This window comes from Ptychodera flava, chromosome 5 (assembly GCF_041260155.1).
Source record: "Ptychodera flava strain L36383 chromosome 5, AS_Pfla_20210202, whole genome shotgun sequence".
In the NCBI taxonomy this organism is placed as follows: Eukaryota; Metazoa; Hemichordata; class Enteropneusta; family Ptychoderidae; genus Ptychodera; species Ptychodera flava.
In genome coordinates this window covers 8,862,788-8,883,603 of record NC_091932.1, presented here as the reverse complement: position 1 = coordinate 8,883,603, position 20,816 = coordinate 8,862,788, and the positions used below count along the sequence as shown (strand labels likewise).

General features: G+C 40.8%; 1 protein-coding gene across 1 annotated transcript; it reads left to right on the top strand.

The window, feature by feature from the left end:
• Positions 1 to 325: 325 nt before the first annotated feature.
• LOC139132690 (plasminogen-like) lies at positions 326 to 20,703 on the top strand. Its single transcript, XM_070698957.1, has 9 exons — positions 326 to 386; positions 1,367 to 1,609; positions 3,899 to 4,147; positions 4,953 to 5,540; positions 16,757 to 17,305; positions 17,701 to 17,970; positions 18,415 to 18,660; positions 19,776 to 20,033; positions 20,690 to 20,703. The coding sequence occupies exons 1-9, from the start codon at positions 326 to 328 to the stop codon at positions 20,701 to 20,703; spliced, it is 2,478 nt and encodes an 825-aa protein (XP_070555058.1).
• The last annotated feature ends 113 nt before the right edge of the window (positions 20,704 to 20,816 follow it).

The following is a 20,816-nucleotide window of genomic DNA, read 5'->3' as shown; positions in this document are numbered from 1 at the left end:
TGGTACCACGTACGTACCGCTGTGGAAACATCGCCCGGTAAACTTGTCACAATGGATTGTTGCCGTGCAAAATATCAAAACACATTATAAACTATATAACAATACAACATGACATGTGGTGTGTTATAAAACACCTATAGCCTGGTCTTTATTCGGGCTATAGCGCTCGTCGATTACCCCTCGTGGCCGTGTGTTACCAGGAACACATCGCTAAACCCCTCGGCCTACGGCCTCGGGGAATAGCGATGTGTTTCTGGTAACGCACGGCCCCTCGGGGTAATAGACGGGCGCTATAGCCCTCATGACCAGGCAATAGGTGTTTAATATGGTATGCGATGGCATTGATGACTGTCCAGATGGTAGTGATGAGCACTTCACTACATGTGGTATGTATAAGATGTAATTACCAGGCTGAGTCAGTGTCAAAGGCCTCCTGAGGACGAACTCTTTTTCTGGCCTTATTGCCTATCCATCCTTAGACATGTACAGGATATTAAAAATTATATATTCTTTACTGTGCATATATAATTTATTTTGTGACAACTGTAAAACTTCTAATTATCCGTTGCTAATCCAATATGCAAGTTATCGCGCAAAAAAGTAATGTTGCGGCCTTATTGAATTCACTTCATTGTACTCTCCACTTCGACGTCATCGGCGTCCTGCAGAAATTGTCCCAGCTTGCTGTTTGCACACCCGGGACCTTTTAACATCTACTTGTAATTGCTTGAAGATTGCTTGAATTCGCAGCAATTATCAGTGACTACCAGCTTGTCTATGACTGGCAGCAGTCACACAAAGAACTTTTAGGAGTAGTCAACACATGCATTTTATATCAATTTTACGCATACAGTCAAGATAGAAATAATGGCTTGGGTATCAGATCAACAGCATATTCAAAAAGTACATAACAGATAAACAACAATTGATATACAATGTATGTGACCCTTGCTGTTAGGACGCTTACATGATGGCTGCAAGTCTACGTAAAGCTAGAAATCACAGACAATAGTGACAATTTCGTGGTAAATGTCGGCAATTTCATGTAACTTCTAAAACTTCTCAGTCGCTTAAACGGCGAATTGCGATAATTGCTTCAGTAATACGCTAAAGGTCACTATAGATTAGTTAATTATTGAATCCTTTCTAACTGGTCAAGCAGCTTCACAATTGTCCTGGGTAGCGCTAGTTTCAGACTCTTTATGTTAGTGTACATATTGACAGATATGACCTACCGCTGCACACCAGCAGTGTTTTACGAATCTGGGAAATGCCATCGTTGCTTCATATACCAATAGCAACATTTTATTCAAGGTTTCAGACATTTTACACCATCCTAACAACATTTTTTAAATTTTATTTTCAGGTTTAATGGCTTTCAAGACAACAAACTCCAAACGATTGTCCCCAACAGGTGCGATTATGATCTCAAACGCTTCAAGTGAGATCTGTGCCTTGACGTGTTTACGTTTCAGCGAGTTTGTATGTCTATCGTTTGATTACGATTACGTAAATAGAGAGTGCTATATCAACCCTGGAAACAAGGACACGATCGTATTCTTTCTAACAGACGATAATGACTACGTATACTATGAGAGGATTCATCATGGTAAGAATGTTTTTCGTCTTTTGCACTTTCCTCCACTATAAATATGACAGTTTCTTGATAAAGGAGAACAGTTTATATATATATATATATATATATATATATATATATATATATATATATATATATATATATATATATATATATATATCACATACATAGACCCAGTTATCCCTATAGTGTGACATCACACTATAGGTATACGGTTTACAGGATTTCCGTATACCCCTACTTCTGACGTCAGAAGTAGGGGTATACGGGTCGGAACTTTTTTTTCTACTGAAACTGTTTGTAAGCATTCTCGTGCAGATGAAAATTGAGTGGGCATAAAGGAGTTTAATTAAAAATGCGGTAAAGGTAATACATAGCGAAAACGTCAAGGCTTTTGGTAGCGATGATTGTGAAAGTTTTTTGTTTTTTTTTTTCAACTGGGGAAAACGAGAGCGTTCACTGTCGTCTGCTCCCTACGTTTGCTACTACCACTGTACTACTACTGTGCTATCTCGTCACGAGCCTTATCAGCCGAGTCATCGCTCAAAATCGACCAATTTATCACCGAACCAGAATCCAACATATATATTAAGAATATGATGTATCAAAATCAACATCTCATCCTGTCAGGTGACGGGTTAAATTTTTAGCATCGGCAAAGTGCTGTATTGCTGTTGAACTTCTGCGGTAGGCTGTAATAAAGCGAGAATGTTTACTGTAGTAACGTACGGCAAACGCGGTTTTCAGAAGCTTGTGCCACTTCGTCGACAGCTCGATAGGAGGTACAGTGTGGTTGCATAAATGACCAACAAGAACGATGTGATACAGTTCAATTGTGGTTTTATTCATATATTATGACCGAAGTCAGGAACTGACAGCAGTAAAAATGACGACTGCAGTATTGCACAGCGTGTTCGTTCGAATCGTACAGTGTAAACAACGTGTAAGCACCGCTATGAACAGCACGACAAGGCTAAATTTCGTTGCATTATTTACATTATTACTTTACCTTCAAACAAAATAATACATCTGAAGATACTATATCATCCTCCTTTCCCTTGTCGTCGCTGATAACGGCTATATCCATTCAAGTTTTGCACGGAAAATCCGACAGCGAGAGACTACTCTGACGCATCGAGAGGAACGTGCGTCCGAATGTGAACGGAATCAGCTGGAGCCGTACCACTTCATCCGCCACGCCGACATAATAAAGGTCCAAATTACATCGCGCGAGAAAGTGAAAATAAAAAAGTGGGTCTATGCATGTGATAAATATATAATCTCCCAGTATTTCTCACTCATGTGACGTCATCGAAGACGAGGGTTTCCCCCAACATAGCTGTATCCCTCCTCGCCTATCGGCTCGGAGGGATACTGCCGCTATGTTGGGGGAAACCCTCGTCTTCGATGACGTCACACTCGTTCGGATACTGGGAGATTATATATATATATATATATATATATATATATATATATATATATATATATATATATATATAATATATATATATTCGGCTAAGTCAAATATCTCGCGATTGTCTTCGTCCAGTTCGAATCTCCTTTCAGGCACAGTAAAACAGGCTACCCCGTCCGACTTGAGTAGGGACGTGAGGACAGTAGCACTGTAACAGTCCTACAGCAGATTTCGTACCCTCTGTAGCCGTTAGACGACAAAAAAGTGTAGTTGGCTTCCGGTGTTCGTTTTAGCCGGGGAAACAAAGGGCCAAATGTCGAATTTCATGGTGATCACTTTCCTAATGAAATTATGAGGTAGCTAATTTAACCGGTAACCATACCATATTTTTTTATTCTTCAATGAAGTATAAGCAGGTTATGTATTATGCTACTGTCTAGTCCATGTATTAGGGAACGCTGCCAAAACAGTTATGGGTGGGTGGGGGTCTGTAGTCAAGGCTGAAAAAAGTACCGACATGATGCCGTAGATAGAACACGGGTCATGTAGATTTCTTATCTGTGCTGTTCTACGTCACACAGGTAGTGATAAGGGCTATTCACAAGCTAAAAGTTAATTAATATCACTGAAAACTAGTGAAGTGTAAATGCCAAGGCCATGGTGTCGAAGCGGCATTTTATTTTGCCCATTTGTCACACCTTCGCACATTTGTTCTAACTCTACCTTGAAGGATAGCGAAAGTTAAATGCAGCATTTTTAATCAACTATTTTCTTTCAATTTGCATGGAGTCATTAAGAGTACACAGAAATATTCTAACAATTGTCGACTGCCATTACTAGCAGCGGGTAATTCCATTATTGTCAACCATATGTTGTCGTCAACGTAGATTTCAGCACCCTGAGCAACAATACGGCGCTGAAGTTCCAACGCTTTCCAATCACGAAGACGGCATTGGTCACTGAGCCTCAACAAACAACTACTGAAGAGTGTGCACTGCTATGTTTGGACGCTTCTCATTGCCTTGCTTTCACTTATGAAGCACTGACAAGTCGTTGCTGGTTGCATGATGCAAGTTATACAGTAGATGGCATTCCCTTGATAAAAGACCTCACATACGACTATTATGATCGCAGAGGTGAGTAAAGGACTCACTTTTTGTAGCCGGGGAACCGATTTGCAAACAAAGCCTCGTTGGGGCGTTAAATTGTTTATGCTCACATACGATATATGTATTAAAGTAATCAGCAAACTTAACGTGTTATTGTCATCGGGAAACACCATAGAGGTAACATAATTCTTACCTGACAGTATGAAAAGAAAAGAATGTTTGTTCAAAAACTTTCTTCAGGGATAATGTTATCTGGAAAGTAGACTGACAAGATCTCTCAAGAAGTTCCATAGTAGATATCGATATGTTGTGGAGAAACTGCCTAGTGACACCGTATACGTACCACATTATGACTTGATAAAGCGATTTACCAAATTGCATCACCTACAATTGTACAGCGAATTTGTCAATTTTGACCGTTCCTAATCCTAACAAGCTGGCATGCTAGCAGGCTACGCTTACACATTCAGGACACCTGTTCCATGACTTACTGTAAGTTGTTCAGGATTGTCCAACTAAATGTGGTCTACAACAATAACCCACGGATCTGAAAATGCTTTACCTGGAATGTTGGAGCAGTTTTGACGCCAAATTTGGTTTTTAGAAAATGCTCACAATTTATAACTTATTTTTTGCCAAGTACGTTTTGCCAAATACTGTCACCAGTAGCTAGAAAGTATGCTAAACCGGCCATAACCTAAATAAACACCATTATGTCTGCCGGTCGAAGTCATTACTGTGCATACCATAGGGAGACATTCATGAAATCAAAATAACCTTTAATCATGGTCACTGTGCAGGATTGTGCATGTTTACCTTTTGCTTTTTATAGGTATCGAATGTTATGCACAGGAGGATGGGTCTGACTATCGCGGCTTTATGTTTACTGCATCAAGCGGGGCTCTTTGTGAAAATTGGAGTTCCTTAGATCCATCAAAATTTAGGTTTACTCCGTCGACAGCACCTGGCAAAGGGCTTGGTGATCACAGTTACTGCCGTAATCCAAATGGTGCAGCTATGCCTTGGTGCTATACGAGTGACAAAAGCGAAGTCAGAGAAATGTGTGCAGTAGGCTTACCGAAATTGCAGTGTCTTTCATTGAAGCCAAAGGCGCAAACCACAACGGTACCGATTCCTAGTCCAGGACCAAAAACCGTAACGCCAGTAGAAATTGACTGTTCAGCTGATCCAACCGGTCTTTACTATAATGGAAGCAAATCGACCACCGTGTCTGGAAGGCCATGTCAAAACTGGTTGAGGAACTATCCCCATTCACCAACACGTTATCTAGACATTGGTGTCGAAGACAGAAACTTTTGCCGTAACCCAGACGGAGTAGAGTTGCCATGGTGTTATACTACTGACCCGGATGTAAGGTGGGAATATTGTGATGTCAGGGAACCGCCGTGCATTGATCCAAGTAGGTTGAACTTACCTTTGATGTAACTTAAATACAAATGTAAAGCCCTAAAAGAAATGCAAAATACGTCGACATTATCCCACCTAATTTCTTAGTTTAAAGCGGTATTTTTGATACGTCATATTGATATCGTCACTACGCAATCGAGATTTGTTTATCGTCATCGTATCGACCTAATCAGTGCAATAACAACACCAAACATCACCATAGTAATGCTTTGCAATGTTACCTCAGTCGTATCGTCATTATAATCGCCATTGCCGTCTTTGTGGTCATTTTTGGTGTAAGAAAACTTGTCACCGTCTGAGTTTTTCGGGAATCGAAACTTTTATTTCTTATCCATAACGTTAAAGGGATAGTCTACCCAAATATTAAGGTAGCGGTAAAGGCTAGAGCGTCAGTTATAAACTTCAATAAAACTATTAAAACATGAAAGAAGTCAACATTCTCTGTGGAATAAAAAAAACTAGACATTTGGGGTCATAAGCATTGCAGAGTTATAGCCCATTGAAACTTCTGAAAAACTGACCAAATAAGAGGAGGTTGGGGAGTCCTTAGTGTATTAAGTATGGTAGAGGTCCCCTAGCTTTTAAAAAATGTTTGAAAAGGGAAAGTCATTTTTACTGTTTTTTAGGAAAGTTTGACAAGGCAGTGCTTGCATTCAGAATGCATGACTGCTATTATAAATGCATTTTTAGATTCTTTGAGTGTCAAAGAGGTGTCAAAAGTGAGATTAACCAAAAAGACTGCTCTTTGACTTCAAAAGAGGGTGCAAATATGGCTTGTTTTCAACAATTTTGACAGAATAACAGTTTTCCTACATAATTTTATACCAATTAAATCCAACCTTTGAAATGAGATATGGACATGGAATTTTAACAGCCTATTAACAAGGTTACAGATAAGATTTGTACAGCATAATTTTCCTGTATTTGAAGTACTTTTTGAAAAAATCACATTTTGAAATTTGAAAGAATTTTTAATAATTTTTTGATATGTAAACCCATGTAAAATCATAAAAACAAATTTTATTTACAAATCCTGCCGTACAAATCTTACAATTAATAGTGTCAACATATTTATAACTAATTTGGTAATATTAATTTATTATAAATTCAAAGATATAAAAAAATATGAAAAATTAAATTTTAATATTGATTGGTGTCGCCTTTAAAAGTGAGATTAGCTCTGTAACATTTATGATGAAAAGTTGAGAAATGTGCTGTTTATTCTTCGAAATTAATGTTTATCATGTTGTGTATAACGCAATTTTCGCAGTTCGAAAGCGCACCCTATCGGAATTTCTCAGAGAGGCTTCAGCTTTGATGACGTACAGTTGATGTTTTGGTTGAGAAAGTTAGGGGGTATCACTAGGGGTCTGATCTGCTGTAAGTTTGTATTGAGCACTATGATATGGATACACCTCTGGCCTTCAACCTTATAACTTTGAACCAGAATGCAGCGATTCCGAACTGCAGGATTTCGAAGCTGGTGTTTCCGACGAATACAGATGAACACATCGACAGAATCTGAAGTAAAATAAGGGAACGTGGCTCCAACGTTTATCGTAGGACACCGTACAAGTTACAATCGGAAACCATATCTTTTATTGCATGGAACTGAACGGATCTTCGATTGCAATGTGGCGAAATGAACTCGAACTTATGGGGCCGAATTGATGTATCTTCGGACAAAACGTTCAATCAGTATTGCAAGCTATTATCACTTGACAGCAAGCGATGTTAGATTTCAAACGTCCGAAGAGAATCTGGATGCCGAAATTGCTCCACTTCTTTAGCTTCTTTGAAATTCTGGTCTCAAAATATGGACGACTCCTTTTATAACAAAGAATGTTTATCGAAAATGCCAATTCAAAGTGCTAGTGTTCCAGTCGATATAAATTTATAACAGGAAAAGGAGTGAAAGATTCACAAACTGATTTTAAGCACAGTTCCACATCGGGGAGGGAGGAGCGGAGACAAAACGGACAACTGGAAGGGCTCATCTGTCGATTCTAAATGGAGTGTCCCCCATCAAGCAAAACAATAATCTTTATCATATACCTCGAGCCACGTTTCTGTGTAACGCTCTGGGGAAATCGCACGATCGGGCCCTTCCGTCGTACAACCTCGACCCTCAAAAACCCGTATCAGGGCCGTAAAGATTATTACGGCACTGGTGGGCGCATCCTTCGGATCTAGTATAATGATGTCATTTGTTTACCTATAGAACTTGTGGCGCAACATACGATACCAATTGGGCGTAACTCGTAAGAAGAAGAGCGTGATGTAACGCTAATATAGTAAATTATATTACACCTGCAGCGAGATGTGATCATCATAAAAAATGCGTGTTCCCCTATAGCGTTACACAGGAACGTGGCTCGAGGTATGTGATAATAAATATTCTACACACTTTGATGTTCTCAAGGAACTAAATTAAACTGCAACACACTTTAATTTCCACGAAACACTAAATGAATCTTCAGTTTATCCTGCCAACGTGCAGACATAAAAATATACGAAAATTGTCCTTTGTCACAACTCAGCTTGTCATGAGCTTATTAAAATCGCGGATTCGAGTCGCCGTTTGTATGCTGCCAACGCTATACTGTGTCGAAACCGACCAGCATGTTCTTGCGTACGCTTGCTTCGAACCACAAAGTCACGGTATAATACAAGTAACAATCACATAAATGTACGAGAAATCCATGTGATTGGTTTGTTCGGGAAAAATTCATTGTAATTTCGCACTCGATGCTACAAACTTCGCTTATTATAAATTGTTTATTTTAACGGCGAAATCGCTAAGTACTTTTCGACGCTACAAAATCATAAATTGCCGTCGCTGTTTTGCGGCGCCCATATTTTGTTTAAAAGGAAGAAAAGACTTCAGACGGCAGAGTATTAAAGTCGACTTACAAAATGTCTCAGTAACTCAGCATGCACAAGAAATGATTCCCTCTAGTATGATGTGAATTTTAGTTACGAAAGTCGATCGATCTCTTTCCTGAACTCTTTGACACCACTGTCTTGGGTCTAGAGTACGCATTTCAACATACAATGTGGATCATTTCCGGTGTTGTGACGCGTGGGCACTAGTTCCGTTGATGCAGTGCAAACACGACTGCGCAAAAATAAAACGTTCTGATTTAAGTTAATCACGTAAACTTATGTTTTAAATATTGTGATGTAGCCACTCGATAGTTAATATTATATGATATTTTATGACTTGAATTTAGTTTGTATGACTGACAATGAATGACCGACAGTGACCTATAGTAACCCCTTCTGCACATGGTGCATCGTGAGAACGACTCCCTTGTTTATTTTTGTGACCTTTGATGTAACCGTTCATCCCTCTTTAGTGAATGTATTGTTTTAACAACAGCTTAAGTCATTAACACCGACCGGAGGCTTAAGCAGGACCTCCTGCGTTATGTTGACAGATGTAGGCCTACTGATGACAGCTGAGCTTCCTGTCCTTTGCACGTATGCCGACTGTCTTTAGTTAATTCTTTAGATAATGATAGACGCATACCAAAGTCATGACAAAGCCAGATATTCACCCAATATAAACTCTGCATTTTAGTGTGTTAAGGTAGAGAACCTGTTGCGACGCTCGAGACGACACTGACCGTGACTGACGCCTATTATTAGACTAGTGTGAGACATAGAAGATTTAACGTGTAACTTTATGTTACTCAGCTGAATAAAGTGCTACGACTTAGAATATATTTCAGTGTATTGTGCCGTCTCTTATACGTCTACTGCCCACGCTACGTGACATATTTGGTGTTCAGCGGTTTGGATCGACTCAAGCCAGCGCCTTCTACTCGACGTGATTTTGGTGCCGCTCATCTTTCGAAGGATTGGTACGTACATTTTTGTTGCTTGAACATTGCTAGTATTATTATGCCAGGCCGTAGACAACGATCAATCGACACCCCTGTTGCAAGATATCCTGATATGGCCGGATATACCGAAGCCCGCACTGTTGTAACTCCATCACGATTTTATGGAAGACTTGGTGACGACGTTGAAACTTTTCTTAAAGAGTTTGATCGAGCCGCCAGAGCTAATAGGTGGACGGACGAGAGAAAAGCCGAGATTTTGCCGGCCTATCTACGAGAATTTGCAGCCGACTTTTGGAATGACTTGAACGATCATACCAAGTACGACTATGACCAAGTTACTGCGGCCTGAGAGAAAATTTCCTACCAAAAGAAACTCAGAGACTTTTCTACAACGAACTGTATAACCGCAATCAGAAGCCAGGTGAGCCAGTAGAGGAATTCGCTAGAATTATACAGCGACTGACTCTGCGTGCTCACATGGATATGCCCGTAGTTTCAGTCTGAGCTCATGAGAGAACATTTCATCCGTGGATTGCGCTCGTCTCTGAAGCGAATGGTGATGTCAAAAGACCCTGTTACGTTTGAAGAGGCCGTACGTGTTGCAAAAGCCGAAGAGTGCAACGAAGAACTTGTCAACGGTAAGGGTGATGTTTCATTATTCTCCACGTTAGACCCCTTCAATGCTAAATCAGCCAGCCAAGAAGACAAGACTGTGGCTGCTGTACATTACCGCCCACTTCCGACAATATAATGCAATCGATGTTAGAGACTTTGATGAAGAGAATGGAGACAATGATAGACGAAAAGATGGAGAAAATTAATGCCCCGTTAGAAAAGAATTCTGACTCTGCTGATAAATCTGCCCCAGCTAACCGCACAGCCAATCGAGATAGACGTTTTCAACGTAATAGAGGTGCGCCCGGCAGAAACCAGCGAACCACCGATGGGTTGCCGATCTGTAATATTTGTCACCGTGTTGGGCACGTGCAGCGTCATTGTCCTGATCGCCAAAATCAGCGACAACAGCCGCAAATGTCCCAGCAAATGCAGCCGACCGCTGGATATCCATTTATTCAGCCACAGCAGCCTGCACAATTCAACCCACCTTGGTTCCCGCCACAACAACAGCAGCAAGCAAGTCAATTTCAACCACGACAACAGCAGAATTCGTCAAACTAGAAACTGCCGTCGGACGAGGGGATACCGGATGGCAGACGTAAAATTTGATGATGTCCCCGGATTAATAGATACAAAAGAAGTAGACACCGATGACGATAATGAGGACGAAATACGGACTTATGTTATTGGAACAATTAATCATAGCTGTAGTATTGACGGAAAGATTGGTGATGATGATGTCAAGATGTTAACGGACACTGGATCCGGAACGACGATAGTAAGTGAAAAGTTACGTCAAACTTTGCCTAGTTTGAGGAATAAGCCGCTGTTGCAGACGTCTGGAATTTGTGTGAAAACATTGGAAGGAAACAAACTAAACATCGTGGGAAGAATAGAAGTCGACTTCGAGATTGCCGGTAAGAAATTTCCCTATCCTGCTTATGTTATTGCAAATTCCATGTATGACTGTTTGATCGGAGCTGATTTAATGAATGATATCGGACTTGACATCATGTTCACTAAACAACAAGCCACCGTAGAGGGATGCGATACCCCGCTGGAAGTTAATGGTGGCCGTAGTAAAAGTCGTGTGAAAGACTGTTCGGTAGTCGCCTTAGAAACTTTAGTAGTTCCTGCCCATTCACAAAAACAGTTCATGGCAGCTATAGATGTAGACGATGGACATTGTGGCATTGTGGAAGCGCGCCCACGTGATCATGTTAAGTTGGGCGTTGGCTTGGCAAGGGCCTTCGTGACTGTAAATAATGGGCGTGCCCCTGTTCTAGTTGTAAACCCAAGAGATAAGCCTGTGAAGATATACAGATGTACGAACCTTGGTGTGTTTGAAACTGCTGACGACGATAATGTTATTGCGTGTATAGCAAATATGGGTGCTGAAAATGATGACGTGTGTAATAATGATGATCACCCAGTGATTGCCGGTTCTAGGCAGACGTGCCTTGACGAGGACCGAGGAAATTGCGACCCAGGCGAATTACCGGCAACCGGCCCGGATGAGGTGTTGCCCGATGGTGGTAATTCGAGGAGCCGCGTGAATGTGTGCGAGACGACAGATTTGTCTGCCGAACAGACAAGACAGCTGGATGAGCTATTATTGGAATATGACGACGTATTTGCGAAGAATGACAACGATTTGGGAAAGACAAATATTGTACAACATCGTATTGACACTGGTGAGCATCCTCCGATTAAGCAACGCCCATATCGCGTTCCCGCCAGTCAACGACCTGTTGTACAAGAACACATTAAGTCTATGTTGGACAATGACATTATTCGACCTTCGACGAGCCCATGGTCGGCCCCTATTCTTCTTGTTGCCAAGGCGGACCAATCCAACGTTTCTGCGTTGATTTAAGAAAATTAACCATGTTACGAAGAAGGGTGTTTACCCGCTGCCGCGCATCGACGATAGTCTGGATGCCCTCGGGCAAGCACGTTATTTTTCAACTATGGACTTAGCATCAGGATATTGGCAAATTGAGGTCGCGCCGGAAGATAGAGAAAAGACCGCCTTTGTTTCATACAACGGACTCTATGAATTTAATGTTATGCCCTTTGGATTATGTAACGCGCCAAGTACCTTTCAACGCTTAATGGAATTAATACTTGCTGGACTTCAATGGGAAATATGCCTGATTTACCTTGATGACGTCATTGTGTTTTCGAAAACATTCGATGAGCATCTCCGCCATTTGCGTGAGGTCTTCGATCGATTTCGAAAAGCCGGACTGAAATTGAAACGTAGGAAATGTCACTTCTGTAAGACTGAAATCGAGTACTTGGGACATGTTGTGACCCGAGATGGAATTAAACCGAATCCGAAGAAGATTGATGCAGTAAAGAACTATCCGCGCCCAAAGGATGTTCGTCAACTACGAAGTTTCCTTGGATTAGCATCATATTATCGACGATTCGTGCAGAACTTTGCCAAAGTGACGTCACCGCTAAACAAACTGTTGATGAAGGACAATGTGTTTAATTGGAGTACCGAATGTGAAGACGCTTTCCGCACTTTGAAGTTAGCGCTTATTTCAACACCAATACTCGGATACCCTGATTTTGATGAACCCTTTGTTCTGCATACAGATGCGTGTGACACTGGCATTGGATCTTGCTTAGTACAGGTACGTGATAAGAAAGAAGTTGTTATTTCTTATGCTAGCCGAACTTTGACAAAACATGAGAAACACTATTCGACGATTGAGAAAGAAGCTCTAGCCATAATTTGGTCGATTAAGCATTTCCGACCATACTTATATGGTAGACGCTTCACTGTTATTACTGACCACAACCCACTGAAATGGTTAATGACTATTAAGGAGCCTACAGGACGACTCGCCCGCTGGTCATTGACCTTGCAAGAATATGACTTTGAAATTCAACACCGCCCAGGGACAAAACATGGAAATGCAGATGGACTTTCCAGACGACCGCAAGACGATGATGAAGACAAAAGTGCACGTGACTTCATCATCGCAGCGACAGACAGCCCTGGACTTCAATTAGACCGAGTTAGAGAATTGCAACGACGTGATTTGACTTTGCAACCGCTTATATCGTATTTGATCGATGATGAACTTCCTACCGATACGAAGACGGCTAGGAAAGTTGTTTTATATGCTGACCAGTATGTTATCGACGATGGTGTACTGTATCATCTGTGGATGCCCGCCCCAGGGAGACGGCGAAGAGACGTGCGTAAACAGCTTGTCATTCCTCGCGCCCTGCAGGATGAAGTGATGATGTCATGCCACGACGAGGTCACCTCAGGTCATCTAGGGTTCCACAAGACGTACAGTAAGATACAAGAACGATTCTATTGGTTTGGAATGTTTAAAGACATTGAACACTGGTGTAAATCGTGTGTTGACTGCTCTACGAAAAAGACTCCAAAGAATTTACCAGTTGCACCGTTACAGCCTATACCTGTTGATGGCCCCTTTGATCGTGTAGCTGTTGACGTATTAGGACCACTTCCAACTACTGAACGAGGTAATCGCTTTATTATTGTGTTTTCGGATTATCTTACACGTTGGCCTGAAGCCTTTGCCGTTGAAAAGACAACTGCGGATGTTGTTGCCCGACTGTTAGTCGATGAGATTATTGCCCGACATTCTGCGCCTCGGACATTGTTGTCTGATCGTGGTAGAAACTTCCTGTCGACATTGGTGCAAAAGACTTGTGAATTAATGAGTACGAGAAGATTACATACTACTAGTTATCACCCGATGACAGACGGATTGGTTGAAAAGCTTAATGGGACGATTATGACGATATTAAGTATGTACGTCAATCATAATCAGACTGACTGGGATCTATATTTGCCAATGGCATTGTTTTCGTACCGGACATGTAAGCAGGAATCGACTAAGGAGTCGCCTTTCTATACATTGTACGGAAGAGAACCGAGATTACCAATTGATGTTACCCTCACTAAGCCGACAACGACCTTCACTGACCCTAAGGACTATGGTGAGACAGTGGTTCAACGATTGTGTGAAATTCAGCCACTTGTCCACGATAATATCCAGTTAGCGCAGCAAAAGCAGAAGATGCAGTATGACAAGCGCGCTAAGGACATTAACTATGACATTGGAGATAAAATATGGTTGTATACACCTGTTAGGAAACGAGGATTATCACCAAAGTTACTTCACCCATGGCATGGTCCCTATCGTGTTGTGGAAAAAGTAACACCTGTGAACTATCGCCTCGCCACGTGTGATTCGCGACGCAAGCAACAAGTTGTGCATGTGAATCGAATGAAACCATATACGGACCCTAACAATAGACCACATGAATTGCCGGACTTTGACAATGGAAATACCGATACTGACTCTGTAATTGACCCTACGGAAAATAATGACACTGTAATAGACACTAATGACATTATTGACCGCGATAATGTTAATGAGAATCCCATACTTGATACTACCGGAAGTAATGGCGATGACAACGAAACTGATGATGTGTATCAGGCCTTGAGAATTGTCGATCACCGAACTGTAACTAATTCGGACGGTCGTCATGAAACCCGCTATCGTGTCAGATGGAAAGGTTACCGCCCTAAAGATGACACGTGGGAACCGCCTGATAATATACTGGACAAAGGACTGATTACTGAATACGAATCTCGGACATGAATGAACTTTAGACTAGTGAATTTAGAACTTTTCGTGATTTTCTTTTTCATAGAATTTTCAGTATGATATCTGATTTGATTTGATTAGTGTTTATTGTTTTTGATTTGTAGATCGAGCGAGGACGCCTTTCGATCTTGGTTGGGAGGTGTGATGTAGCCACTCGATAGTTAATATTATATGATATTTTATGACTTGAATTTAGTTTGTATGACTGACAATGAACGACCGACAGTGACCTATAGTAACCCCTTCTGCACGTGGTGCATCGTGAGAACGATTCCCTTGTTTTATGTAACCGTTCATCCGTCTTTAGTGAATGTATTGTTTTAACAACAGCTTAAGTCATTAACACCGACCGGAGGCTTAAGCAGGACCTCCTGCGTTATGTTGACAGATGTACTGATGACAGCGAGCTTCCTGTCCTTTGCACGTATGCCGACTGTCTTTAGTTAATTCTTTAGATAATGATAGACGCATACCAAAGTCATGACAAAGCCAGATATTCACCCAATATAAACTCTGCATTTTAGTGTGTTAAAGGAGAGAACCTGTTGCGACGCTCGAGACGACACTGACCGTGACTGACGCCTATTATTAGACTAGTGTGAGACATAGAAGTTCTACCGTGTAACCTTACGTTACTCAGCTGAATAAAGTGCTACGACTCAGAATATATTTCGGTGTATCGTGCCGTCTCTTATACGTCTACCGCCCACGCTACGTGACAATAGCAATGCGATTTAATCCGAATAAAAATAAGAATAATAGGCAATTATTTTGTAAGAAAGATGATTATAACAAAACTCCGGCGGTACAGAAAAGTCATAATATTTCAAACTATAAACTTCTGTTCTGTTACGGAGAGTCTCTCTCTCTCTCTCTCTCTCTCTCTCTCTCAATCGTCTTTGATGCCATCTGTTTCAACCTTGCCGATGAATTTGTTTCCCAGTAGTTTTGTGGTACAGGATCATCTTGAAGGTTTTTCCCTAATCCCTATTTGACTGTTTATCGTCAAACTGCCGACAAAGTCTTTCTCTTCGCATACGCAAAACTTGCACTGTACTTATGGTTTTGAAAACGTATGTCAGTGCTAACGTTGAGTAGTCACAATTTGTAAGGGCGTGTTCTTTTGTTCGGGTTTGGAATGATGAATGCCTGGTCGAAATCTCGCTCAGGATCATTGGTACATCCGTACTACTTACATGAAGGCATGTTTATATCTAACTTGTTGACGAGACTCCCAAGATCGGACCCCTAACCAGTGACCAAACCCCGAAACTTTTACGCCATCATCCGGGCATTTCTCCCGGAACGCTTTACGAAGGAAGTACACAGTATGGCCGCGCAAAAATCGGGTAGAAAAGTCTCAATATTGCCTGATTTTAATATTTATTTTCTGGCATAACTTCAACAAATCGCACATTTTGTGCAAAAAGTAATGATTGACGCTTTTCTGGCATAATTATAAACCTCTACACGGCTGATGGAAGTTTTGGTGGCTTATCTCTTTAACACTTGGATGGCGGCTATTTTGAATTTCAAATATTGGTAAATCTTGGGTAATTTGTTTCTCTAGTAGCAATATTTTGCACGTTGACCCCAGAATTTTATTCTTTAGTTTGAAAGAGAATGGTTGAAATAGTTTTAGGAAAGTTTGAACAAAATTTTAAGTCTTTCCCATTATAGCTATGTATTTGCAATACAGACACACATTTTATATTGAACTAACTTTTTCATGTAAAATACAAGGCCTATCTGAAGGAGATGATATGAGAACTGCAAGGTGAATTGCTTCTTTTGCCATTGATCTAATGGCCCAATCTAGCGTCATTGTGAATTAAATGGTCGAAAGCGGTGTTTTACATGAAATGTGATGTGGTGTAAAATTCCCTTTTTTTACTCATGAAATGAGTCTCAGATTCAAATGTCGCGTTTGACAATCAAAGAAGCCATTGAAACGAAAATTCTGCGAAAAGGTGAAGTTAGTACCATGGAATGAGTATTGACATTGGAATGTATTTTATATAAATTGAAACTGTCTATTGGTAGCTTATAACATTGAAATCTTATCGTTACAGAAAAGGAGTGTTATATGACTAAGAATGGAGCCGATTATCGAGGATTTGCTTACGTTACTATTTCCGGAAATGTGTGTAAATCATGGAAGGATGTTCACTTACCAGATGATGTCGTCTTCAACACAAGTGACGGAATCGGCGATCACAACTTCTGCCGGAATCCTAATAACGCCGAAAAACCATGGTGTTACACTACGATTTATGGCGATTCGTATGAATCTTGCGACGTCGGACTACGTCAGTCAGTATGTCCATCCCCTGCAAAATCTGTCACAGTACTGTCAGAATGTTTTTCCGACCCGAAAGGTTCCGACTATCGAGGAACTGTATCAACGACAGTTTCTGGCCTTACGTGCCAAAAGTGGACGGTGCAATATCCACATGCGCACTCAAGAACCCCCGATTTATTTCTCAATGCTGGTTTGGGAGATCACAATTACTGCAGAAACCCAGATCAGTCGTCAGGTCCATGGTGCTACACCACAAGTCTGCCTGTAAGGTGGGACTATTGCGACGTTGGAGAACGGAACATGTCATGCACGGTTTTAGGTAAGCAGGTTATCAGACGAGTACAATTTTGCCATACATTGACAACGACTTTAGCAATAAACACAACAATGGCTATAATATATGATAATTAGGGGCCCAAAGGTGCTAGGTGTGGCCCATCTATTGCGCTTTTTTGTTCGAATTCTACTTCTTTCGTCACTCCTATTCTTAGAATCTAGTACTCATATCGTCTTTAAACTTCACATCTTCTTCAGGAGTAGGGAGCACAGTACACTTGGACTTCAATTGATCACAATAACCTTGGCAGCCATATTAGATTTTAAGAAAATCTACAACATTGCATATTCTCAAAAATACAGGGCAATTCAACTCCAAATGTCTTGTGTCGAGAACTTTAACATGGTCGTCTAATTTGCTATTATTTTTTTAAATAGGAATCGAATGCTTCTACAACGCAAGGGCGACTGATTATCGAGGATACATGAGTACTACCACTTCTGGTCGCACTTGTCAAAAATGGACTGAGCAGTTTCCTCACGCCCATCCATATGATACGATATTTTATCACCAGCGTGGTATAGGGGACCATAATTATTGCCGCAACCCAACCGGAGAAAGGTCGACCGCTTGGTGTTACACTACTGACCACGATGTTGAATACGAACTTTGCGACATAAAGTTCGACCGAGACGAGTGTATTACAGGTACCTTTTGTAACACACGGGCTTTACACGCTAGCCACGGAGTTTTTTCTTGATTACAGGAAGCATGGGCAAAAGTTTAAAAATTTTAGTTTAAAGGCGTTTGCTATTTTTTCCTTTCAAAATTGCCCATTTAATATATTTCAAGCAGGGAACAAATGTGGAGAGAAAGGTTGTAGCCTACAAAAAGTGCCAAAAACCTCTTGTCTACGGCTACTTTGTCCGCAAATTGTCACTATTATGTCTTTGGTCTTCCTCACTAATGCTCCCAGGCCAGGTATTTGCGTGTTTGACTTACCGAATTTGATCACAGTGGAGCACACTTTCAGAAAGCTGCTTATGGAAGCAACAACGTTGTCCTTCCCTGTCAAGCAAAGCTTTGCCAAGCTGTCTACATGCATTTTTATCACTTATTATGTTCTCTTCTCTCGTTTATGTTATGACCAGAACACGTATTGGGCGAGTTCAACGCCTCGTTTGTTTCGCTCGAAGACCTTGTATATGATCTCCAATATGACGAGATGACCGAAACGCAGTGCGCCACCATGTGTCTAGAATGCAGTGAATTCCTTTGTTTGTTTTTTGATTACTCGATTCAAAACCGCACATGCTACTTGAGTTCAAACTCTTCGGACCGGAGCCAGACACTACCGATGCTAGGAGACGACGTCCGGTTCACAAGGATTCTCGATGGTAAGCCAATAGTTGCAATAACAGTAGCACGAAGGCCTCACCAGCTAGATTGTTGCACAGCGAAACTCGGACTTCCATCGTATGGGCATAAATTACCTGACTTATGTTAAGTGTATATTTGAAAATGCATTGTTGAAAAAAGTTATGCAGGCACGAAATTCCAATTAGTTGTTATAATTCTGTAGTTTATTTTGGGTTTTCCATTGCAGAATATGATTTAAACTTTAAAAAATCACAGCTTCATACCGATTGTAGCAATTCATGAGCTGTTTAACATGTACATAGATAGAGATAGCATTTTTGTTATACCCAATCAGATACCGTGTATCTTGTTACTTTGTGCTATTTAAGATAAATGACAACACCACCGCATATCATTAATTGAACACTTCTATTCATACTGAATAGGGTGCATATTAAAATACACATTGCCATCGCAATAAAGGAAATAAACAAAAGACGATTAGTTTAGTGGCAATTTTTGCTGATACTATTAGTGCATGGTTGTATCCTTTACAAAGGGGTGCTAAATTGAGAGGAGTTGACGCTCATTTTTTCTGGTCTTTATAGTCTGTTTGTCGAGCAATATCGCGGTCAGTATGTACTATACGATATTATATCATACTGATAACTTTACAGTATATTCATGGCGCAAATACAGCGATCTGATTGGTCGAGACGTGAAAAGAACCCCTGTATATTCGCGATATCGCAAGGTTAGCACACGCGTGAGCTCCTGGCAAGAGAAAAATCCATTTTTGACGTTCCATGAACGAGTTTAAATATACTGTTATGATATAATAGCAATAAATCACACTGAGGGATGGTATACCACTCGGTTTTGACCAGTTCACTTCATATATGCACTCGTTATCGCTCTTGCATATGTGTCGAGAACTGATCAAAACCTTGTGGTATACCGACGCTGGGCGTGCTTTATTGTTTAATCGTTAATGAGCACTGTTAAACTTGTAGAGGTCCTTGTTGTTTTTCGGAATTAGCAGTTCTTGGTGATCTTGGGGTTCTTTAATGATTTCACAATTAGTCTGCTGAAATTAAATCAGTCACATCACTTAGCAAATAACGTTCAACTTCCATTTGTTGTTACCATACAGATTTCGAAATAGAACTATTAAATTTGAAGTTCAAGCTTTACCCAAACACGAATATGCTTGCCAGCGGCTTCCAGAGAAGAGTCACTAATGCAACCCTATCTGAATGCGTCACAGCATGTGTTGAAGTGGAGATATTTAAATGCAAGTCTCTGGACTTCAGCCCGTCGCATTCAATGTGCTACTTGTACGAACAGCCAACAGCCAATGTTGGTAATTTAATGAACAGAGATATATCTTACATACACCTTGAAAGAAGAGGTGAGTCTGATGTCACTACTCTTTTCTTCTGCCAACCCTCCTGCAAACTATAAAGCACGGTATCTGTTCCCCTAGAAGACACACCATACATCTTGTTGTTTCATGAGACAGTGGCCACCGCAACCTTTAATCGGGCATTCGCCTGTTCAAATCATTCACCTCTTAAATCGAATAAATTGATTTCGAAATGCACTGCCAGAATAGGGTAAGTTTATGCAACGTTTTAATGATTGAAAATATTCTGTTAATTTACAATTGTTTCAAAGATATTCTCTGAGAGTTGTACATGTATTGCCAACTTAAGTCCAGTGTGTCAGCTGTCTCCCCTAACTTAACAGTACCAGTTTCTTGCAAAAAAATCTGTGTGATATAGAAGGACTAACTGGCAAGATGCAGCTACGTTCGTTTAAAGTTTGCTTTGCTTGCCTTTTTGTTATGAGGTCAAAAAAATCATTATGTATAGATTAGTAATTGAATACGCATGCCCTGTGAATGGGTTCACTTTCCCCAACTACACGATGATGGCGCTGTGCACTCTAGAGTCATTCTTCTGCTCACTGTCCAGCCACGGTATACATGCTTTGCGCCAGACGACCGTGGTTATGCAATGCCCCGTGGTGTCATGTTTTATGTTTTATGTTTATCATGTATACCAGACACAGTAATATAAAGAAGCAAAGAACAAGCTTTCACCTTTCGTTCGATAATGAACACTCTCTGAACTATAGTGCCATTAGTTGCTGTGGCACTTTCCTCCGAGGATCCCCTTCACCTGGTTATTAA